This window comes from Populus nigra, chromosome 11 (assembly GCF_951802175.1).
Source record: "Populus nigra chromosome 11, ddPopNigr1.1, whole genome shotgun sequence".
In the NCBI taxonomy this organism is placed as follows: Eukaryota; Viridiplantae; Streptophyta; class Magnoliopsida; order Malpighiales; family Salicaceae; genus Populus; species Populus nigra.
The window spans coordinates 10304967-10327064 of record NC_084862.1 but is presented as its reverse complement, the minus strand read 5'-3'; the positions used below and the strand labels follow the sequence as shown (position 1 = coordinate 10327064).

General features: G+C 34.5%; 2 protein-coding genes across 2 annotated transcripts; one reads left to right on the top strand and one right to left on the bottom strand.

Moving 5' to 3' along the window:
* The first annotated feature begins 13886 nt into the window (after positions 1 to 13886).
* LOC133668577 (8-hydroxygeraniol oxidoreductase-like) lies at positions 13887 to 16281 on the top strand. The gene is made up of 7 exons (XM_062088518.1): positions 13887 to 14150; positions 14254 to 14402; positions 14500 to 14537; positions 14652 to 15054; positions 15171 to 15410; positions 15598 to 15753; positions 15921 to 16281. The coding sequence occupies exons 1-7, from the start codon at positions 14111 to 14113 to the stop codon at positions 16029 to 16031; spliced, it is 1137 nt and encodes a 378-aa protein (XP_061944502.1). The 5' UTR covers positions 13887 to 14110; the 3' UTR covers positions 16032 to 16281.
* A 1128-nt stretch (positions 16282 to 17409) lies between these two features.
* Positions 17410 to 19865, bottom strand: LOC133668578 (uncharacterized). Its single transcript, XM_062088519.1, has 6 exons — positions 19766 to 19865; positions 19598 to 19648; positions 19294 to 19429; positions 18768 to 18861; positions 17861 to 17941; positions 17410 to 17763 (listed from the first exon to the last, which is right to left on the bottom strand). The coding sequence occupies exons 2-6, from the start codon at positions 19632 to 19634 to the stop codon at positions 17626 to 17628; spliced, it is 486 nt and encodes a 161-aa protein (XP_061944503.1). The 5' UTR covers positions 19635 to 19648; positions 19766 to 19865; the 3' UTR covers positions 17410 to 17625.
* Positions 19866 to 22098: the final 2233 nt, after the last annotated feature.

Genomic DNA, 22098 nt, shown 5'->3' with positions numbered 1-22098 from the left:
CATCTTAAACACAATGGTGCCCATAGATCCAGATATGTCCACTTTCTTCCTCCAGCTCCTCCCCGCAAACACCGTCCCCTTCCTCATCAATGGGCTCTCCTTCTCTAGTTCAGTCTCATGTAGAAGATTTAGACTGAGACCCAACCACCAAATCTGCCATCGCCAGAAGAAAAACAAACAAAAAAGAGAGAAGGTAGAGAAACTGGACAGATCTAAAAAAGATTAAAAAATAGGTTGTTTGTGCGTTTTTTTTCTTGAAAGCTGCCAATTACGACCACGCGTGGAGAAGTTGCGCCGCCACTTTTCCTCTAGATCCTAAAAGGCTTTCCGACGGTTCCTGGATTTTTGGGGTTTATTTTGTAATTTTTGAATTGTATTTGATTTATTTTGAATTTTTGTTACTTTTGTAATATGTAGTTGTGGGTGTGTGCGAGAAAAAATAGTGAAAAATGGTGTGTGGGCGTTCATATCTTTTTTTTACATTTTTTTTAATGATAAAACCAAAGGACAAAAAAAATTTAAAAAGACAAGAAGAATTTAATGTTTTAATTGGCTCACGGTTAAGGAGTACGAGCTTATATGTAAGACGTATTCCTGATATTCGATGTAAAGACAAAACCTTTAGAACTTCTATAATATATCAAAAACACGAAGCAGCTTACCTCAGGTAGGTTGAGTTAGGGGTGTTAATACCTTTCCTAGTCACAACCAGTCCCTTACCCGTGAATCTCTGATAAAGACCAATACATCCAGGTTTCCTAGTAACCTTCAATCAAATACTAGATGGCGACTTCCAAATCAGTCAAACAAACAATGAAAATTGCCAACGCCGCATAGGGCATGTGCAACAAAATAACAAACAATGAAAATTTCGACAATATTGGACTAAGCTTTGTGTTTTTGATGTGTTTAAGTTTTTTGTGTTTTGTCTTATTTTATTCTTGTTTTATTCATGCATTATATAGAGTTTCTTCATGCATCAAATGTTTTAAGTTTTGAAAGCATGCATAAGCTTTATGTTAGGTGGGAGACTAGGAACTTACTTTACGACTTTTAGTCAAGGTTTAAGTTTGTGTAAACCCCAACTCTTCGCTGAGTGCTTAGACTAGTAAGGATTGGTACATGTGAGATTTCATTTCCTACTAAGCCCTCATATTGCCTTCAAGAGGATGATCATTAGGACAATGAGAGACCCTTTTGATAGAGACCAAGTAGTAAACCTACCCTCTGTCTCACGTAAAAAGATTAGAACCTGCCTTTAGGATATATGCTCTATTTTGAGCAAGAATAAAACTTCATTTGTCATCATACAAGAGTTACGACCATATGATACCCCTTGAAGGACGAGTTCATCATATAGAAACATGTTCATACATTTATCATGTATGCTCCAAGGTTAAAACATAGGCTCCTCCATTTGAGGTCTATTCCACTGGACTGTGAAAGAAGATGAATAATGAAGAAAGGGATCAGAGAAAGACTCATTGTCATAAGAAAGTTGAAGGCAGCAAATGTGAAATAGCAAAACTCATGAATCGGCTTGAACAGGTGTTGAGCTTCAAAAATGGAAAGGGAACGTCTGCACAACCACTTGTTGGAAAGTAGTTTTAGATCATCTATAATTTTATCCCACTAGTGTCAACATTAAAACACAAAAATAGGGAGAAGAGATAGACTTGGGCTGAAAAGGAAGAATATTGAAACTTGAACATAGAAAAACTCCCTTTAGAGGTGTCTGTTTGCTATACCATCAGTAAGGAATCAAAAAGGGAGACAAGAGTTTTAGATTCATCAAGTTCTCCTTTAGTAGAGACAACACGTGATTTCACAAGTCAGCAGTGGCAATGCTACATGTTTCCTAGCACTGCCAAGATTACCTGTTGTTGGAAGGTTTCCAACAATCCTCAGATAATAGGTCTTACTATAGCATCAATCGCTTAAGTGTCTTTGTCAAGATTGACATCTCTCTACCGCTTGAGTTAGTCGACTAGCATCTGTTAGATTCTAGACTTGTTGCCCCGACTCCAACAAATCCCATGCAACCACCGTTCCTTTGGTGGTATAATCCAGACAAGAGATGTGAATATTATGGTAGGGTTCTGTGGCCATTTTAGTTGAATAATTGCAAGAATTTCAAGAATCGATTTCGAAGGATGGTGAGCAAGAGGCAAGTTGAGTTTATGAAAGATGATGTCATCAACCATATTGTCACCACAACATCCTCGGAATGATAAGTGATCGAAAATGCTTGGCCAAACACAGATGTCGTCAGAAAAGTTAATCCAAGAAGGGTGTTAAACTGTCAATCATTTTGTTATGGATTTGTGATATTCTGCATTTTGTTTTGGGATCACATCTCATCCTTTAACGAAACATTTCTTTTTTTTTTTTGTCTCTTTGTTGTTTTGAAATAACAAGATGTTTCTTTCAAAGTTTATTTTTGGAAAAATATTTTGATCGAACTCTAATACGCAAGATTAAGGCTAATCAATCCTGAAGATTTAAAGTGTTTTGATTGCAAAAATAACTCGATGCTTGTTAAAATGGCATAAGGTGACCAAACAATTTTGAACTCACACATGAAATTAAACCACACACCATATACTTAAGTTTTAGCAGTATACATAATGACATGTAGTAAATTCGATAGCTATGGACTCGTGAATCATTGATTTTTACAAGTCCCAATCATTATACTAAATGAGGTCAAAATTTATCAGTTCTAACCGACCTTACTTGAAATGAGAAAATACCATCTTTGTTATCCCTTCATTTTATAAAGATTATATCCCTTGCAATCCCATTTTGAGCCTGATAGAATATTCTTTTCAAAAGAAACCCTGATTAGGATCACACCCCACACTTTGGAAAATAAGAGACTTTTGTTAGAAAAGATGAAGACAATAATAGAATCACTGGTAAAAGGAATGTTAAGAATGAAAATCCAATGATTGAGAGAGGGCTAAAAGATAGAAACCATAGACTTGGGGCATGTAAGAAAACTTTGAGGAAGGCTATGAAAGCAAAAAAAAAAAAAAAAGGTGAAAATTGCTTATACTTAAAGGCAAATCAAGGATAAAGGAAGGAGAATGCCTATCAAGTCTAGGTAGAGCAAAAGAATTTTCAATCAAGGAAAGACAAAGCAAATGCCAAAAGTCAATACCAGAAAAAATACTGGGTTGCAAACATTGTCTTTTGATATCTATGATAAAGTCTCTGATGTCTTTAAATGATTTAGATTGGTTATTCATCAAGGAAGAGGTTAGATATGCATTGTGACCTATGTTAAGGTAATTCTGATTTTTGAGGTTAACAAGGTTATATGTCACTTTCTCTACAAAGATAACAAGAGAAAAAGAATTGATGAATGATTGATGTTGATCCTAGGTCTTTGAAACCCTTAAACATCTTTTGAGCCTTGAAATTCCTTTCTTTCATAGCCATGAACCATAGCCTACATTGCTTTTAAAAGCCTTTTTTGATCAAGTAAGCAATCTGAATTGATAAATGATGCTCTCAAAACTTCAAGAGTTTTTCCATAAGAGTCATAACTTCATGAATTAAGCTACTAGTTATTATGCATGTTGATAAAATAAGTGCTCAAAAGAAAACAATCTTTCTTGATAAAGCCTTAAATTTTGACTTGAGCATTTTGAAATTTATAGAAGGTTACCTCATCACATGCCATCAAATGATATACCCAAGACTAGAGATTAAAATTGACACAAGGAACTATAAACAAAGCAATTTTAATCTTACAATGAGTTAATCAAAGGACTACATGTATTGAATGGCATGTATTGGGTATTTGACCAAACAAGCTTGATTTTCAAAAAATACATCTCTGATTTCATTTCAACAATTAGACTTGAATAGACATGACTTTTGAAATATGAGATTTGATTCCAGAACAAGAAAGATTATCAAACAAGAAGAACATCAATTGAATTTGTAAAATCCTTAACAGAAATGACATCAACACTTCTCGATACTCCTTGAAAAGTTGAGTAGCCGGGGGGCAATATTATGGCCCCTAAAAAGAAAAACAAATAATATTCAAATCAGTTGGGGGTAAGATGATCAAATGATGAATCAGTGAACTAAGAACAATATGGTTTAAAGGAAAATAATAAGTGAATGAGCACACTCAGATCAATTAAAGGAAATGATGTTCAAGAACAGTTTATAATCCAGTAAACCTCAATAGCAATTGAGAGTCAAGTTGTACCTGAAGGACATCTTCATATCGTCGTCTTGGGTTTACCCTCTGAAACATGGTCATGACTCCTGAAAGATGTTATCACTTGGTTGCTTTTGAATGAATGTTGAAAGGATGCATATCACCAAGACTAACTATGAGACCATCTATTTTAAAGCCCAAAGGCACACTTCACCGCATGAATATGGGTGCTAAATTGAACATCACTGATAATTCCAATGCATTTCTTTTCACGATCTGATCAAACAGGTTGAGAAGAACTCATTGAGAAAAACATTGAACATATAATAAGCAAGCTTTCACTACAAGCTATGAGATGCGTGTCTGGATAGTTTCCATGAAGGTTGATAATAGCATATACTTGAAGGGTTTGTTCTCACTAGAAGCAAGTTTGTGATTAATTGGCAATTTAGAAGGAGGTCAAAACTATAAAACCTCTTGATAGGTATCAGCAGGATACACACAACTATCAAAGAACAAGTCTTGATAGAATCTAGAAGATAAACAATTTGTTAAGCTCCTTCATGATGAATCAAGCAACATCACACTTGTGGGTATTGTCAAGCTTGATAAACAACGAAAGCAGTAATCATCGCGGACAGCCTAGGATGGGCACTACACTTACAGCTGATGAGAGGCTAACACGCAAATGAGCCGGTAAATTAGAAAGACAGAGAAGGCTTCAGAATATAAACAAAGGTACCTTATGACGATGGAGCATTGAAGAGGAGGGACCTATATTTCAAATCAGGTAAGGATGCATGCATGTCATCCAACCTCAAAGCATTGCACATATATTTTTTATTTGTTATAGGAAAATCCTCAATGAAGTCCAGTAAGATTATGGACAGAAAGAATCATTGAGTTGATAATAACAAAGAATCATGACTTTGACCCTGGAACGGGAAAAAGATGAGATGAACTATACCATTAGAAAAATCTCAAAGAAATAAAAAGATCAACCCTGTCATCAAGAAGAGTTTTAAGGTCAACCTTGCAATCAGGAAACACTAAGTTTTCCAGCCCTATCCGGTCATCCTGTCAAGACTTTTCTAACCAAGTAAGTCATCTTACACCTAGGTAGGTCACCCATAATAATGAGACCATTTTTCACTTGGGTAGGTCACCCATTACAATGAGACCATCTTTGTATTTTCCATGTGGGTAGATCGCCCGTTATAATGAAACTATTTTTTATCTTCCATCTAGGTAGATCACCCATTATAATGAGACCATCTTTGCATTTTTCATATGGGTAGGTCACCCATTACAATGAGACCACTATTCATCTTTCATCTAGGTAGGTCACTTATTACAATGAGATCGTTTTTCATATTTCCATTTGGGTAGGTCTTCCATTATAATGAGACCATTTCCACCTGGGTAGGTCACCCATTATAATGAGACTATTTTTGGAAAATCTTTGCATTTTTTCACCTGGGTAGGTCACCCATTACAATGAGACCGTTTTTCACATCATTTTCCACTTGGGTAAGTCACCCATTACAATAAGACCACACACACATTTTTGTATTGATTCTGGTTAAAGAAAATCGCTAGATGGGATCTCAGGTTAACCCAACCACACACAGAGTTTAGCATTGGTTAAAGGGAATCGCTAGATAGGATTTCAAGTTGACTAAGCTACACACAAACTTTGGTTCTGGTTAAAGGGGATTGCTAGAAGGGATCTCAGGTTAGCCCAACCATATAAACTTTGGTTCTGGTTAAAGGGGATAGCCAGATGGGATCTCAGTTTAGTCCAACCATACACAGACTTTGGTTCTAGTTAAAGGAGATTGCCAGATGGGATCTCAGGTTAACCTAATCACATATATAATTTAGCTTTGGTTAAAGGAAATCGCCAGATGGGATTTCAGGTTGACCGAGCTACACACTGGTTCTTGGTTCTGGTAAAAGGAGATCGCCAGATGGGATCTCAGGTTAACCCAACCACACATAGAATTTAGCTTCGGTTAAAGGGAATCGTCAGATGAGATTTCAGGTTGAACGAGTTACATGCAAAGATTTTGGTTCTGGTTAAAAGAGATCGACAGATGGGATCTTAGGTTAACCCAATCGAAAGGGCAGGTCGCCCGTAAAAATAGACCAGTGTGAGTATGTGTGGGCAGGTTGAACGAGTTACATGTAAAGATTGAGATTTCAGGCTGAACGAGTTACATGCAAAGATTTTGGTTCTGGTTAAAGGAGATCGACAGAGGGGATCTTAGGTTAACCCAATCAAAAGGGCAGATCGCCCATAAAAATAGACCAGTGTGAGTATGTGTGGGCAGGTTGCCTATGAAAATAGACCACGTAAGTGTGTGTGGGCTGGTCACCCTTGAAAATAGACCAAACTAAGTATGTGTGGGCAAGTCGCACATGAAAATAGACTAGTATGAGTGTGTGGGCAGGTTGCCCATAAAAATAGACCAATTTTCTTCAAAGGGGGCAAGTCACCCAAAATAATGAGACCATTTTCTTTTAAAAAGTGAAGTCCTTGGATGAGTGGATAACTCAGCAAGCCAGGAAGAGTTTCTGTTTTCTTTACAAGCTTACGATGTAAAATATTGAGCAGGTATTGCTTCGTAAGCATTGTAAAGAAGGGACATCTGTTGCTACCCAATTTTGACCCAATGTTTTGATAAATATTTGAAAAAAAAATAGAAACAACAATGAAAACCCAAAAAATGCATTCTTGATATATTTGCATTGTTTTCAGCATTTTCAACATCGTCTCAAAAGAATTTAAATTTCAAAAGTCTTTTAAATGCATTCGATTTTAACGCGTAATTTTTAAAGATATTGATTTTCCTCGTTTGAATCGACATTGATATTATCTATTTTCAAAATAAATTCAAAATACAAAAAACAAAAAAAGAAAAGTTGAGGGACCTTTTTGGAAACCTAACAACATTTTATTTATAAATACAATGGAAAATGTTGAAACAAAGGAGGAGAAAAATTTTGGGGGGCCATTGGCGGAGAAAATTTGAAGGGGAAAGAAAAATTTGAGGGTTAGAAAAAAAGGAAACTCTAAAAACCCAATCTTTTCTTCATCACTGGTAGAGAGAAAGCCGCTACCCCCTTCCATTTGGATTCTTGGCTCTCACTCTCAGAACCAGGACCCCTCACTTTCTTCCCTGTCGCCTCTCCCGCTCCACCCTTACTCTTCCTCATGAGATCTCCCATCTCTTAGCCCCCCAGCCCTCTCATTTTCCCCCCATAGATTGACCTTCATTGTTTCCCCATTTCTTTTTGCCCTTAGTCAGCAGGGCTTCCCTTCTTTAGCTTTTGTGCACACCGACCTCCTTAAAGACCCGACAGACTCAATAACCCCTTCTCTCCTGAACCAACCGGCTAGCTTGCCAAGATCGAGTCAGACCCTCCAGCAGCATCCCAAACACAACGGCGCCTACAAATCCAAATCTGTCCACTTTCTTCCTATGGCTCCTCCAGGCAAACGTCGTCCCCTTCCTCGTCAATCAGCTCTCCTTCTCATGTTCAGCCTCATGTAGAAGATTTGGATTAAGACCCAACCACCAGATCTGTCATTGGCAGAAGAAAAACAAACAGAGAAGGGAGAAGGTAGAGAAACTGGACAGATCTAAAAAAGATTGAAAAAATAGGTTGTTTGTGCGTTTTTCTCTTGTTGTAAGTGACGGTGATCTTTACCGCCGGTAAGGAACGAAAGAGGGGGGAAACTGCTCCAGACCCCCATGTTTACTTGGACTTTCTTGTGGCAGCCGCACGTGGAGAAGATGCCAGTCACTTTTCCTGTTGATCCTAGAAGGCTTTCCGACAGTTCCTGGATTTTTAGGGTTTATTTTGTAATTTTTGAATTGTATTTGATTTATTTTGAATTTTTTTATTTTTATAATATGTAGTTGTGGGTGTGTGAGAAAAAATAGTGAAAAGTGGTATGTGGGTGTTTATAGCTTTTTTTATGTGTTTTTTTTTAATGATAAAACCAAAAAGACAAAAAAAATTTAAAAAGATAAGAAGAATTTAATGTTTTTATTCACTCATGGTTAAGGATTACGAGCTTATATGTAAGACGTATTCCTGATATCTAATGAAAAGACAAAACCTTTAAAACTTCTATAATATATCAAAACCACGAAGCAGCTTACCTCAATTAAGGTGCGCTAGGGGTGCTAATACCTTCCTTAGTCACAACCAATCCCTAACCCGTGAATCTCTGACAAAGACCAGTACATCCGGGTTTACCAAAAGATTGATGTCTTCTCCCAAGTGCAGGAGTGTCGAAGTAATAAATAACCCGGCAAGATCAGGGTCAAACCATAGGGAGGTTAACTATATAAATTATAAATAACAACAACAATAAGTTAAAGAGAGCTTTGAGATGTGATATTGATGTAAGGATTAAACAATGATAAAATAATTGTCAAGGTTAGAAGATCCACTAATGGTATTTCAAACAAGTATAGTATAAACTCTTTTTATTACTTAACTGGAAACCACACACAAATGAGGTTCCAATCGGATTATAAATTGTTAACATGATTACATTAGTTATTTTATTCGAATAATGCTAATACTTGTAAATGTTGTCAGACATTCATGATTATAACTTATGTTAACAACAAATCAAGTTCTTTTCATAACACATGTGTCTGTTATACCATATGGTTGGGCTATGAAAGTGCCAAGTATTTGTTGTACCTAAGGTTATACAACATAAATCTAGATTAAACAAGCAAAGTATTAAAAGTGAACAAGATAACAAATATAAAACATGTTAGTATCAAACATTAAGGTCCATGTTGAGTTTATATTATACTTATTTTTACACCATTAGTGTAGCCTTTTCACCTTGACATGATAAACTTAGCTAAACATAATGAAAGAGAGAAATATAAATAAACAAGGAAAGGAAATGAAAAGCATAAGCAAGAGATTAATATAAGCAAAACTTAAGCATTACAAAATATTAAGAGAGAGCAAGAGCATGATCTTGATCTGAAAACCAAGATGCCTAACTACATGGCAAATGCCTCATTTTATAGGCCAAAATTCGAAACTATTGATTTGTTGACTAATTGTTGAGTGGGTGGCCACATCTTGACTTGGTGACAATCCTTATCTTCTTGTCTGCCAAAAACATCATTGATAACGTCATAATTTTAACAGACTTAAATCATGAAAGTTCTAGTAAATTGTCTCAGATTTCTAGAAAAAAAAAGTTTAGGTAATTTGGACTTCTAGAACTCAAGATATGGGTTGAACCCTGAACAGTGTCTGGTCTGCAAGACAGATTTAGACTTCTCTGTTGTTGCTATAATTTGGACTTGAAAATGGCCTTTTTAAATCTTGGACCCATGAAAGTTTTAGGCCTATTTCTTAACTTTTTATCCATATAAGGCAGACCTAAATCCAAGATCTACAGCTCCAAATATAACCCGATGATCGAACAGTGTTCTAGTTTGGACTGAATCAGCATCTCTTTTCTAAATTTAGCCCTCTCGTTGTCCTTTCAATTTCCGTATTTAAACTCATCAATCAATCCTTTTATTTATGTGATAGGCCTGCATTTAAGATGAACATTTACCATAAATTAAAGGTATCTTATGGTATCAGACTTGTTATTATAAAACATGCTTTAAGTACTAATTAGGTTTCTTAGTAATCTTCAATCAAATACTAGGTGACGACTCCCAAATCAATCAAACAAGCAACAAAAATCATCATCGACGCCACGCGAGGCACGTGCGACATCCATCATTACTGTTCGTCTGGTGTTCTCTCTTCTTACTTGAGCGAAGGCTTGCTCGATCGATGTTAGAGGGATCTGTTAAGAATGTCTTAGCGGGTCTGATCAAATTGGTCATCCAAACCATCGAAGAAGGTATAAATTTGATATTCTTGAATTAATTTGTTGTATTTCTGTATGTCCTCATTGCATGTCATGGGATTTGGGCGTCTGTAGTCAATCTCTCGCTAGAGAAATTGTAAGCCAGTGTAGTAGTCTTCTAAAGAACCCTTTCCTTGTGTGATTCAACTGACTTTTTGTTTTAGGTCATATACTTGAACATTATCTCCTTCATCGAAGTATGTTGTGGCAATGGCGTCCCAAACACCTTTAGCTGTAGGAAACCTAATAAAATTCCCAATTAAATCTAGGGTTAGGGAATTGATAATCCAACCTTTAACAATTGCATTTTTTGCTTTCCATTTAATGTATGTTGGGTCGGTCAGAAAGTATTGGTTGTTTGATTTCGTTGGTGATTAATCCAAGTTTGTCTCTGCTAGAGATGAACATCTCCATGATCTGTGAACATAGTTCATAATTCTAGCCATTAAGTTTGATTCCAGGGACGACAATTGGCAGGTCAGGGTTTTGGGTAAAGTTGGTTTGAGTGTCGATTCTGGAATTTGTGGTTGTAATCTAAGCATGGTTTGGTGGGTTCGGTTCTGCCAATGTTTTAGGTTATCTGTGAATTGAAAAAGGTTTAGATTCAGATCGTCTGCTCTGATACCATGTCAACAGTGTCTAGCTAGTTTAGAGATAATTGTTTGTATCAATTAATTGTGCTCTTTCTTTATTGCATAAAACTTGTATATATACATGTACAATAAATCCTTTTTAAGGATGTAAACCTAAGAATAGAAATATATCAAAATCTTTCCTAAACTTCTTCTTGATTTCTAGTTTTCTTGATTTGTAATATTTCCTAAACCAAGAATTAATCCTTGTCAGCATTCAATCCGTCAATGACCTTGAAAGTTATATTGAAGACCATTGCTCTGCACAACACGTCACTCTTTAATGTCCAAGTTTTGTTATTTACAACTTTAATGTCTCTGCTTTATTATTATTATTATTAACATACATGTTTGGTTAGCTTCTGTGTATGATAAGGGAATTTTTATCATGTATATTTTCCACATTTATGCTTGATTTTGAAATATTTTGGATGTGTTGCACAGGTTAAATAAAACTTTAGATCCTTTTTTGAACTATTGACCTCGTGAGAAATTAATGTGTTTTCAGATATTAGATTACTGAGTAGGCAGAATCTGGTAGTAAAACCAAACATTGATTGATTTTGGGCTACAAAGAAAGTTATACAACTCAGTTTCAGGTGTTCGCCATCATTTTCAAATATCTAAGATGAAGGTCTATAAAACATATAAGGGCATAGAACTCATTTTTGTTGTTTTGAAGCCCTAAAAGCGAGTCGAAAAGCAGGGATTAAATTAGACGCGAACTTCCTGCACTCCAAATGTTGTCTAGGGTTATGGCTCGTATCTCAAGTCTTAGAGGTCTAAAAATTACAAGATCGGTGTCGTTAGAAAGAAGATTTGATTTTCTACAATTTCTCCAGAAATAGAGATCTTTGAATTTGCACGTTTCCTACCTCAAATCTGGCTCGCAATACTCGGATAGGAAAGGATTAAGAAACAGAGAAGGAAATTTTCTTCTTTTCATCCGGGGGTAAAAAGACCAGAATATAAAAGAGAAAAAGAGGGGTTCAGCGGGGCACACAGAGAGACATAGAGAAGCCACATAATACACTAAAAGAAGAGAGGATGAGGCACAAAAAGAGAGAGGAAAACAAAGACGAAGTGAAGATAAAAACAGAGACAAATAGGGGGGTGAAAATCAGAGAAGTTTGGAGGGCACCTATCTATTATACTGTCATTCTCTGCTTTTTAGTAATGTTCATCGTACCAAGTTTGTTTCTCTTTAATTTAACTATGGAGTATACTTGTATTCTTGAATTTTTTATGTAACCTTATTATGAATATGTGAACAATTTCTTTGATTGAATTATTACATTAGTTGTTGAGTATTTCATTCTATGTTTAATGCGTATGTATGTTTGGCCAACATCTGCATGATTTGGAATTCAATTTGAGACTAAGAAGTGATAATTGTTTTAGTTATTATTTGAAATACCTTAAGAAACCTATAGGATAGAGATATTCTAGGAACTTTTGTAATTGTTGAAGGTTTTACGGTACTTAATAAATTTCAAAAAGTTTAGAAATTTTATAGAGTATACTCTACTCATCACTTTATTACTTGTTACAATTCGTGCACTTGCAAAATTAATCAACAGTGTACGTTGACTAATTTTATATGTCTTGAAATTAATAATTATATAAGCCCTTAATAACTCTAAAATAGCTCAAATTCATGATTATTAGATAGCAAACCAAAAATAAGACCCGCTCATATTCTTACAGAGGGTGACACCACCATGCCCATCACTCTATTATCATTTCCTGTTAATCTATTAATTATTATTGTTATGGTTAATTCACATAAATTGTTTCTGTGTCAATGTATTTAAATTTTAATCAATAACATCTATCATTTGTTAAAAAAAATAACTATAAAATTTGAATTATAATTTCTTGACATATGTTATCATAAATTATTTTTATTTAAACTAATTGAAGGCTCGTATCATAAGTTTCAATTTAAAACATAATACTATATTAATTCCGACAGCAGAAGCAAGAACTAATTAACTTCACAAGTATCGTGTATGATATTTGTACCGTACTAATATGTACACGTCAGTAGGTGGTGGTGGGTGATCGGTGACCAATAATTTTCTCTATATAAATATATGCTCTATGATCTCGTCCATCTGTTTATTAATATTGATGGGGACCACAGGGCATGCTCTATTATTGAGCAACTTGGTCTTGGGTCAATCATGAGGTGATAAATTGTACATAAAAGCGCAATTTAAATGTTTTCATACGCTAGCATCACTGTTTTGGAACGAATCCCTTTAATTTCCTGATGAATTCATTAAACTATTTTGGTGCATGAAACATGAGGTTTGTGACCAGGAGTGAGAAAAAAATCAAAAAATTAATTAAATTAAAAAAATTAAAAAAAATTAAGAAAACTAAATTATAAAAAAAATCAATTGAATCGATTAAAATATTTTAAAAAATATTTGCTTCGGTTTCATAAAGCTGAAGCTGAAAAACCGAACCAAACTGAAAAAATAATAAAAACCAAACTGAAAAAAAACCAAATCAAACTGAAATCAAGCCCATTAAAAAGTCTAAAAAAACCCTAAAAAATAATATAATTTTTTATTTTTAATATAAAATAACCAAAATGATACCAAAATTAAACCAAACCAAATAAGACAAACATTAATAAATTAATTTTTAATTTTTAATATAAAATAATCCAACAAAACCGATAGACTTGTTATTCTTTATGACAAAGTATCATAAACAAGAAAGACAACCTTTTTCTTATATAGGTGTCGTTTTCAAGTCTCGTTAATTTAGACCCCACACGTTTTTTATCATAAACTAATTGAAAGCTCATATTAGAAGTTTTAATTTTAAATAAATTAAAATATTTTTTATTTATTTTTTATTTTTGACATTAACATGTCAATATCTTCTACCAATATTAAAAAATATATTAATTTAATATTTTTTTCAAATAAAAAATAATTTATGTGTTTGGTATTGTGATGCGTTTTTAAAAAATACTTTTTAATTTAAAATATATTAAATATTTTTATTTTTAATATTAGAACATCAAAATCTTCTATAAATAATTAAAAAAATATTAATTTAATATTTTTAAAATAAAAAATAATTAAAAAAAAAAACATTTCAAACAGAGAAATAAACACTCGTTGTAAAACAACTGCCGTAACAATGCATAAGACACAGATAGAGGAGGGAGGAGTCCGAATCCTAAATTAAGGTCAGGAGAGGACCGGAGGAGTTGTCCCATTCTACCCTTTTCTCTCTCTACATTAGATTTGTTAGTTGCCTGCACAGCATAAGCAAAAGCATTCCTCAGCAATCCATATTCTAAAATCAAAACTCCTACTTTAGATTTGTTAGTTGCCTGCACTGCATAAGCATTCCTCGGCAATGTCAAAGAGCCGCAGCTCACAGATTATAACATGTAAAGGTATGCTGATGAATGAGTTTGCTTCATGTGTGCTCGCGTAGCCACAGAAACATAATTCCTTTGCTTACAGTTGTTAACTTGCCATCTGGGCTTCTTCTGACAGCGGCAGTAATATGGGGAAGTGGGGAGCCATTGAAGGTTGAAGAGATACAAATAGAACCACCAAAATCAACTGAAGTTCGAGTGAGGATGCTATATGCAAGCGTGTGTCACACTGATGTCTTACGTGCCAGACGCAAAGGAGATCCTGTTGTAATACAATTTACTTGATTTTCATGACCATCCTTGCATAATTATTATTAATGTCTCTCCAGCTTGCTTTGTTTCACCATTTTATCTCCTTTTCCAGCCACTTTTTCCTCGAGTCCTGGGCCACGAAGGCGTTGGGTAAGCCCTCTTCTTACTACATATATCAAAACTAGTACCCAAAAGCTGGGCTAGCTAGCTTTTGATGAATAAAGAGCTGATCTTACACTAACTTGAATTGTACTCCCAATGAAGAACGGTGGAGAGCTTTGGGGATGAAGTCAATGGTCTTGAAGAAGGAGATTATGTGATACCGACAATGTTAGCAGAGTGTGAAGCCTGCGAGAATTGTACATCAGCGAACACCAATTTATGCCTGACATACCCTTTAAGTCGTAGTGGTCTAATGTTAGATGGCACTTCAAGAATGTCCATCAAAGGGCAGAAGTTGTATCACATGTTTACTTGCTCCACCTGGTCCGAATACATGGTTATTGATTCCAATTATGTAAACAAGATCGATCCAAGCATACCTCTGTCTCATGCCAGTGTTTTATCATGTGGATTTTCAACTGGATTTGGAGCAGCTTGGAAGGAAGCTCAGGTTAAAATGGGATCAACTGTGGCTGTTTTAGGCCTTGGAGCTGTTGGACTCGGGGTTTGTTTTGTTCTTTTCCTTTCCTTTCCTTTCCTTTCCTTGAGAAAAAAAAGAAGAGGGTGTAGAATATTTTGCTGATGCCCTTATTTGTCTCTCAAAAATCTCTGTAAATGCAGGTCACAGAAGGAGCTCGAATGCTAGGGGCAGCTAAGATAATCGGCGTTGATAAGAATAGCATGAAAAAAGACAAGGGGCTAGCTTTTGGAATGACCGATTTCATTAACCCTGATGAGTGTTCGGATAAATCTATTTCACAAATGATAAAAGACCTGACTGGTGGAATGGGAGTGGATTATTGCTTTGAGTGCGTTGGTGCCGAGTCCTTGATTAATCAAGCCATCCAAGCCACAAAAGAGGTGTGTGTGTGTGTGTGTGTGTGTGTGTGTGTGTGTGTGCCCATAATCCCTCTCCTCTTCTAATCCATGCTCTGTTTTGTTCTGCTACAAGAAAGCAGTAAAATCAGCTAATCATATTCTAACTCAATTTGTGATGTTCGGAAAACCACCATTCAATAAGAGTTTCTCCCTTGTTGCTGGTTGTTAGGGAAAAGGAAAAGCAATTGTTATAGGCGGAGGAATCAGCAGCGTAAAGATCGATTACTTTCCTCTTTTGAGTGGAAGAACCCTAAAGGGGTCCATTTTTGGAGGGCTCAAAGTAAAATCTGATCTTCCCATCCTCATGGAGAAATGCAAAAATAAGGTATGTCCTTATCAAATTAGCATGTGGAATGAGAAAATGAAAGGTGCCCCCTATTTGTTTTAGAAAAAAATAAAACCATTTACCTTACTTGACAATAGCATACCACTGGAATGAGGAACTCCATAAATTAAGAGAAACTGATGGCAGGTCTGCTTAATTTCTGACAGGAATTCGATCTTGATGAACTCTTGACTCATGAAGTTACATTACAAGATATCGAGAAAGCATTTGAGCTGTTAAAGCAACCAGATTGTGTGAAGGTGCTCATCAAGATTTGATTGATTAAGCTGCTAATAAAGCCTGGCCATGTTTATGTCTAAGTAAAAAAAAAATAGCTCATAAAACAGCATCTGAAATAAAGTTGCCAGGATTAGAAAACATGCTCACGAAGTCTAGCAAGATGTACGCCCGAGTACTGAATATCGATGGATCGAATAGTTTCAAGCTTTGCTACTTCTCAAGAACAATTCGGGCATAATTTGTTGAAGTTGATGAAAAAGTGATTTTGATTTGGCAGGTGCTCTAAAAGTGATGGTATATATTTCCTGCCAGTTTTCCTTTTCTGAAACTTTGCTACTTAATTTTCCCAAATACCCTCGAGCATCAGCAGCTACACAGAAATAATATACAAAAATATCTTCCGTTTTTCCTTCTTGTTAGTTTACTCTGTATCTTCTATTTTCTCTTAAAAACTAATTTCAAAAATTTAAAAACAAAAAACAGCAACGCTACCAAACTCTTGCCTTTTAGATTACTGGGATAGGAGGAATCCGGCATTCAATCCATCAATGACCTCGAAACAACCAAAGCATGCATAAACCCCGCGTGGTCCTGTCTCTTAAAGCCCCAATCATATGGTAAAATCTTCAGTCAATGGTGTGTACATGTAGTGTGAAGTTGAGCAGTCAATTATCACATACACCTCTCATAACCAATACATTGACGCAAGAACTTCAGAATACTAAAGCCGATATTTGAAGATTGTCAAGGAAACAGAACTGTTTTATGTCATCCTACCAGCATCCTTTTGTAGCAGTTCATACATAAATATTTTGTTAAGACTTAAAACCAGGGCTCAACAGGGACACCAAGAATTCGGGCACCAATTGAATAAACAGGACGAAACTAGAAAGAAAAAATCAGCATGGTGCTATCACAGATATGAAAATGATTCCTGAGGATCAATTCAAAGATCCGTGATGCTGTCACAGCTCAATAAAAGAGGTCATCTGGTCTCGTAAACAAGACTTCTGGACTCGTTCTAGCATTGATCAGAAGAGAATGGACAGAAAAAAATGTCTAAAGCAGCTGTGAAAAAATCAGCATGGTGCTATCACAGATGTGAAAATGATTCCTGAGGATCAATTCAAAGATCCGTGATGCTGTCACAGCTCAATAAAAGAGGTCATCTGGTCTCGTAAACAAGACTTCTGGACTCGTTCTAGCATTGATCAGAAGAGAATGGACAGAAAAAAATGTCTAAAGCAGCTGTGAAAAAATCAGCATGGTGCTATCACAGATATGAAAATGATTCCTGAGGATCAATTCAAAGATCCGTGATGCTGTCACAGCTCAATAAAAGAGGTCATCTGGTCTCGTAAACAAGACTTCTGGACTCGTTCTAGCATTGATCAGAAGAGAATGGACAGAAAAAAATGTCTAAAGCAGCTGTAGAATGCTGTTTATATGGCTTTCAAACATAATCCCTAAACTTTTAGACCAATAAAACAGCTAACTACATCGTTCATATTCTCATTTAAACATCACGAAAAGCAACCTTTAATCAACAGTAATGGCAAAAACACATGGTTCATGCTGATCTTCAAACATTACATGGTCTCAGAAATTATTATGAACAAACAGAAACGAATCTCACATTGTAGCTTCCATCTCAGGATCAGCTTCAAGAGGCACAGGAGGAGAATTATTGCCACCTCTCAGACGAGAAGATACTTTGTCAATAGCAGAATTCAGTTGGCTGATTTTTGCATTCAAGGTCTTCCTGGTCTTCTGCTTTTTCCAGAAAAAGGAAGGATGTCCGATGTTAAATTTCTTTCATAGCTATCCAACAAGCAGAAAAGATGCATGATGAATAAAATGTAATTACCTCTAAACCTTCATCATAGTATATTGGCCGCTTGGCCTTCCGAAATCCATATTCATCTTCATTTAGCAGGGATCTTCTAATCTGAACAATACAAGGAAACAAGCATGAAACCAGCTCGTACTAGAAACACCCTTTACTTCAAAAGAGTAATAAACCATAAGCATTTCTCAAACAAGAGTAACAAAGAACATCTCCGTTTTGGTTCCATCCAACAACAATATTTTTGATAAAGCATATATGAACAATTTTTCTTCTTGCACAGAACTTCAGTAATAATGAGTCATCATGGTGAGACATGCAGCATCTGGAAATAAAAGAAAAATCACAGAAATATATACAGACAGCTACAAGTAATGAAATAAGGTAACACTAGTGATACTCTAATAGTTTATTTAATGACGAACTGAAATTATGTTCTGCCATGATCATTAGATTAGTTAACAGGAAGGTAAGGGGAGAGCTCGTGTCAGACTATGGAGAATAGGAGCAATAAAAGGCTAGCAAACAGCTGAGCAAAGAAAATATCAAGATAAAGCATATTGAATATATGCCATGCATAGTATGAGATGCTATTTAATTTTATTAGTAGTCAGTAGGCTATGGATACATTGTTATCAAGAAGTAAAATGAAAAAAAAAAGACAGGCAATCATACAGATTCTACTGTTAGATCTGCATAACAAGCAAACGCCTTTTGAGAAGCATGAAGATTGAACATTCAACTACTTTCATTTAGACATCCAGACCTATACTAGACCCGATGCAACATGTACTTACCAATTGTTGTGCAAAGGTTGCGCAACTTGAGACAGGCAGGATGATTTATTTCAATGAACAGCCAACATTTCAGGTCCCTTATACGAAGCATTTAAGTACTTTGTAGCTTAAAGGGCAAGAAATCTAATCACCTGAGGAGCAAAAATATATGCTACAGTTCCAAATACAGCACCTCCTAAAAGAAAACCAGCAACAAAATCACCGCCGCCACCGCTGCTACCATCACTGCATATAACAGAGAGAAACAAAAGAAGATGATGATGAGTTACAGCAAAAGAGTACAGGGCTGCTTTAAACAACAGCTGCCTAAGGGAGAAACGAAACAACATCATAAATGATAAATAGACAAAACCAGGGGCTCGGCTCAGATAAGAAAAATGAGATGGATGCAAATGGGGTTCAATTCTTCCAAGTTAGAATGGATATCAGAGATCTGATCTAATTGAGTCAACAACCCTCCAATATTAACAACTTCGTAAGCAAAAATTTAACACTCAAAATGTAGGCAAACACATTTAACTCCCAGTTGGAAATGAACATATTCGTGCATTTCTTGGCATGAAATAGGGATACCAACATGATGACTATTTTTCAAAAGGCTTATCAGTTTCTGATATCAAATAATATGGATGTGGGAATCAAGAACAACAAGCATACTTGTATTGGGCACGAACTGCCAACTTGGGGCTGGTTCCCACTGAATTTGATTTCCTTCCAACTGCCAGTCCTGGAGATTTGGCAAGTGAAATGGATTTTGCCGACCATAGGGGACGTGCCTTAAGTTGAGATCCACCTACATGCACCCAAAATTAAACAAACTCTCAGGATTCTCTCCTCGCACTTCAGTTGTGATGATAAAAAAGATTTAATAATAGTACTCCATTGAAGATTATATGTTCAAGAAAAAAAAAAAAAACCTTTACGAACTAAAAGGAAGAGAAGGAAGAAGTTATATTTATACCTGATGAGATTGAAACAGGAGCAAGAGAAGTAGCCATGGAGATCTAATAGTCTAGAGAGAAAAAGAAATGAAAAATAGTTTTCAGAAGATAGATAGTGTTATTTAATTTACTGTAACGCGCTCCTATTTAAGCCCAAAATGAAGAAGAAGAAGAAGAAGAATGCTCACTGCTGGTTCTCAATTCTCTCTGCTAGATTAGCTCTTCTGTTTCCAAGCACCGCGTTAATTTCCAATTATATCCTTGTAATTACACCGTATCATAAGCCATTTTTTTCATTAAATGGAGAACTTGTGAAAATATAGTAATTCTCAAAGGAAACCCCACCAAAAAAAAAAAACAAAAACACAATCAATTATCATATTGATTGAAGATATATATTCTACTAGTAACAGTAATAAGGGAGTATTTGAAAATACGATGCAAATTATATTTTTAAAAGTTTTAAAAATAAATTTTGTTTTATGTTTTCAGATCGTTTTGATATACTGATATCAAAAATAATTTTTAAAAAAATAAAAAAACTTTATTTTAATGTATTTCTAAACTAAAAGTACTTTGAACCGCCACTATTATTACAATCCCAAACAAAGCTCTTGGTTTTATTGTTCATCTCCTCACGAGCCAAGGTGGGTTTGCATAATAATTTGGTTTTTCTCTGTCCTTCAATTTTTTACCATTTAATTTTTTTTATCATGTCCTTTGATATTGTGTTTTATTAAAAATTAAATTTTATAATTTATTTTAATTTAACTTCTATAGAATTAGTGTGGTCTAAAAAAATATCACGTCTCTAAGTTAGTGCTCAATTTTGTTTTCAAAAAAATCAACTTGATTGTTTGAAAGAGATTGAGAGTTAGGAAATCAAAACTAAAAAGGAAGAAAAATGGTAGCTCTTTTTCCTTTTTAAGTGTGTCGATGGTTTTTAACCTTAAGATTTGTCTAAAAATTCTGTTGATCCTTTTAACTCGATAATTATATATTTTAATCCAAAACTTCATTTTATTTACGTTTCATTTTCTGAGCTCAAGATAAAAGTAAAAGTGGTTAAAAAAACAGCAAATAACAAAGAAAAAGGTTAATTGGTTGGATTCTATCAAAAAAAATAATCAAATTGGATGTCAAAGTATTTCTTTTAACCATAAGAGAGCAATTTGGGTGTTCCAGGGCATCTATGTTGAAGAAAAAAGTAGATCGAGGTTAGGGGATTTTTTCTTTTCCAAGTTGATTTTTTATTTTATCGATTTGGGTTTTTTTCTTTTGAGAATCGATTTTTTATATTATAAAGGTGTTATTTTTAGGTGTTTAAGGTGAAAATATATTAAAAACTGGGTTTTTGAATAAATAAAAATTACCATGCATGATTTTCAAGTCACCTCTTAGATACTTAAAAATTGGATAGGCATATGATGTGCTGTCAATCTTTATATTTCAAAAAAAAAAAAAACAAATTAATAAAGATCTAGCAAGTGAGTTTGATCTTCCAAGCCTCCACACATAGCTTTTTTTTATTAGGTCAGATCTAGGCATCTAGTCCCTTTTTAACTTTTGTTTTCCTTCTTCTTCTTCTGATTTGAATTTAAATTAATTAAGATAGATTAGTTAAATATACATGTGACATGCACAACCTACATGTATTTAATTTTAATGAAACTAATTAAAAATATTTTTGTGTTATTTTTTTTATAAAATATCATTTAATTTTATTTTTACTTGGTTTTTAAATAAGATTATAATATTTTTCTAATACTAACTTATATTCTTTGGTACAGCTCAACATGATAATGTGTGATTGTTTATGTTTATTATTTTTTAATTACATAAAGAATTGACTCTAAAAAATAAAGTTAATAAATCCAATTAAATTTATGATCGAAATGTGAAATTAGATATGTTAATATATATTTATCTTTCAATTTTCTGATTTAGTTTTTAGATAGCGCTAATATGTTTTTTGGTATTATTGACACATATAATTCTCACTTTATTTAAGTAAATATATACATTATTTTTTTTATTTACAATTAATTTTAATGTCAATTAATTGATCCACAGTGAAGCTTTTAATTTATTTTTTTATTCACATAAAATTTATTTATTTATTGTTTTTTTAAGAGTGAGGGGCAGTATGGTAAAGTGAAGATGATGAAGTCCCCAAGCCATCCATGTAAAGACAGTTCTGCAGGTGAGCCCAAAGCACGTCCTGCTTTGGGTTCTCCGCCTTCAGAATTTTATTTTATTTAATTTTTTTGTCTTCTGTTTATTTGCTTGCCTATTGGAAAATCCAATCCAGTTGATCTCTGACACTATACATATGGATCCTCGAAATAAATTCTATTAATATCGATACAAAAATCGTAAGTTGATTTTGATAGCTCTTTTATCTACAAATAATTAAGTTGATTTTGTTCCTGTATCTCTAATTATGCCAATTTCAATTCATATATATATATATATATATATATATATATATATATATATACATTTCTCCAATATATATTAT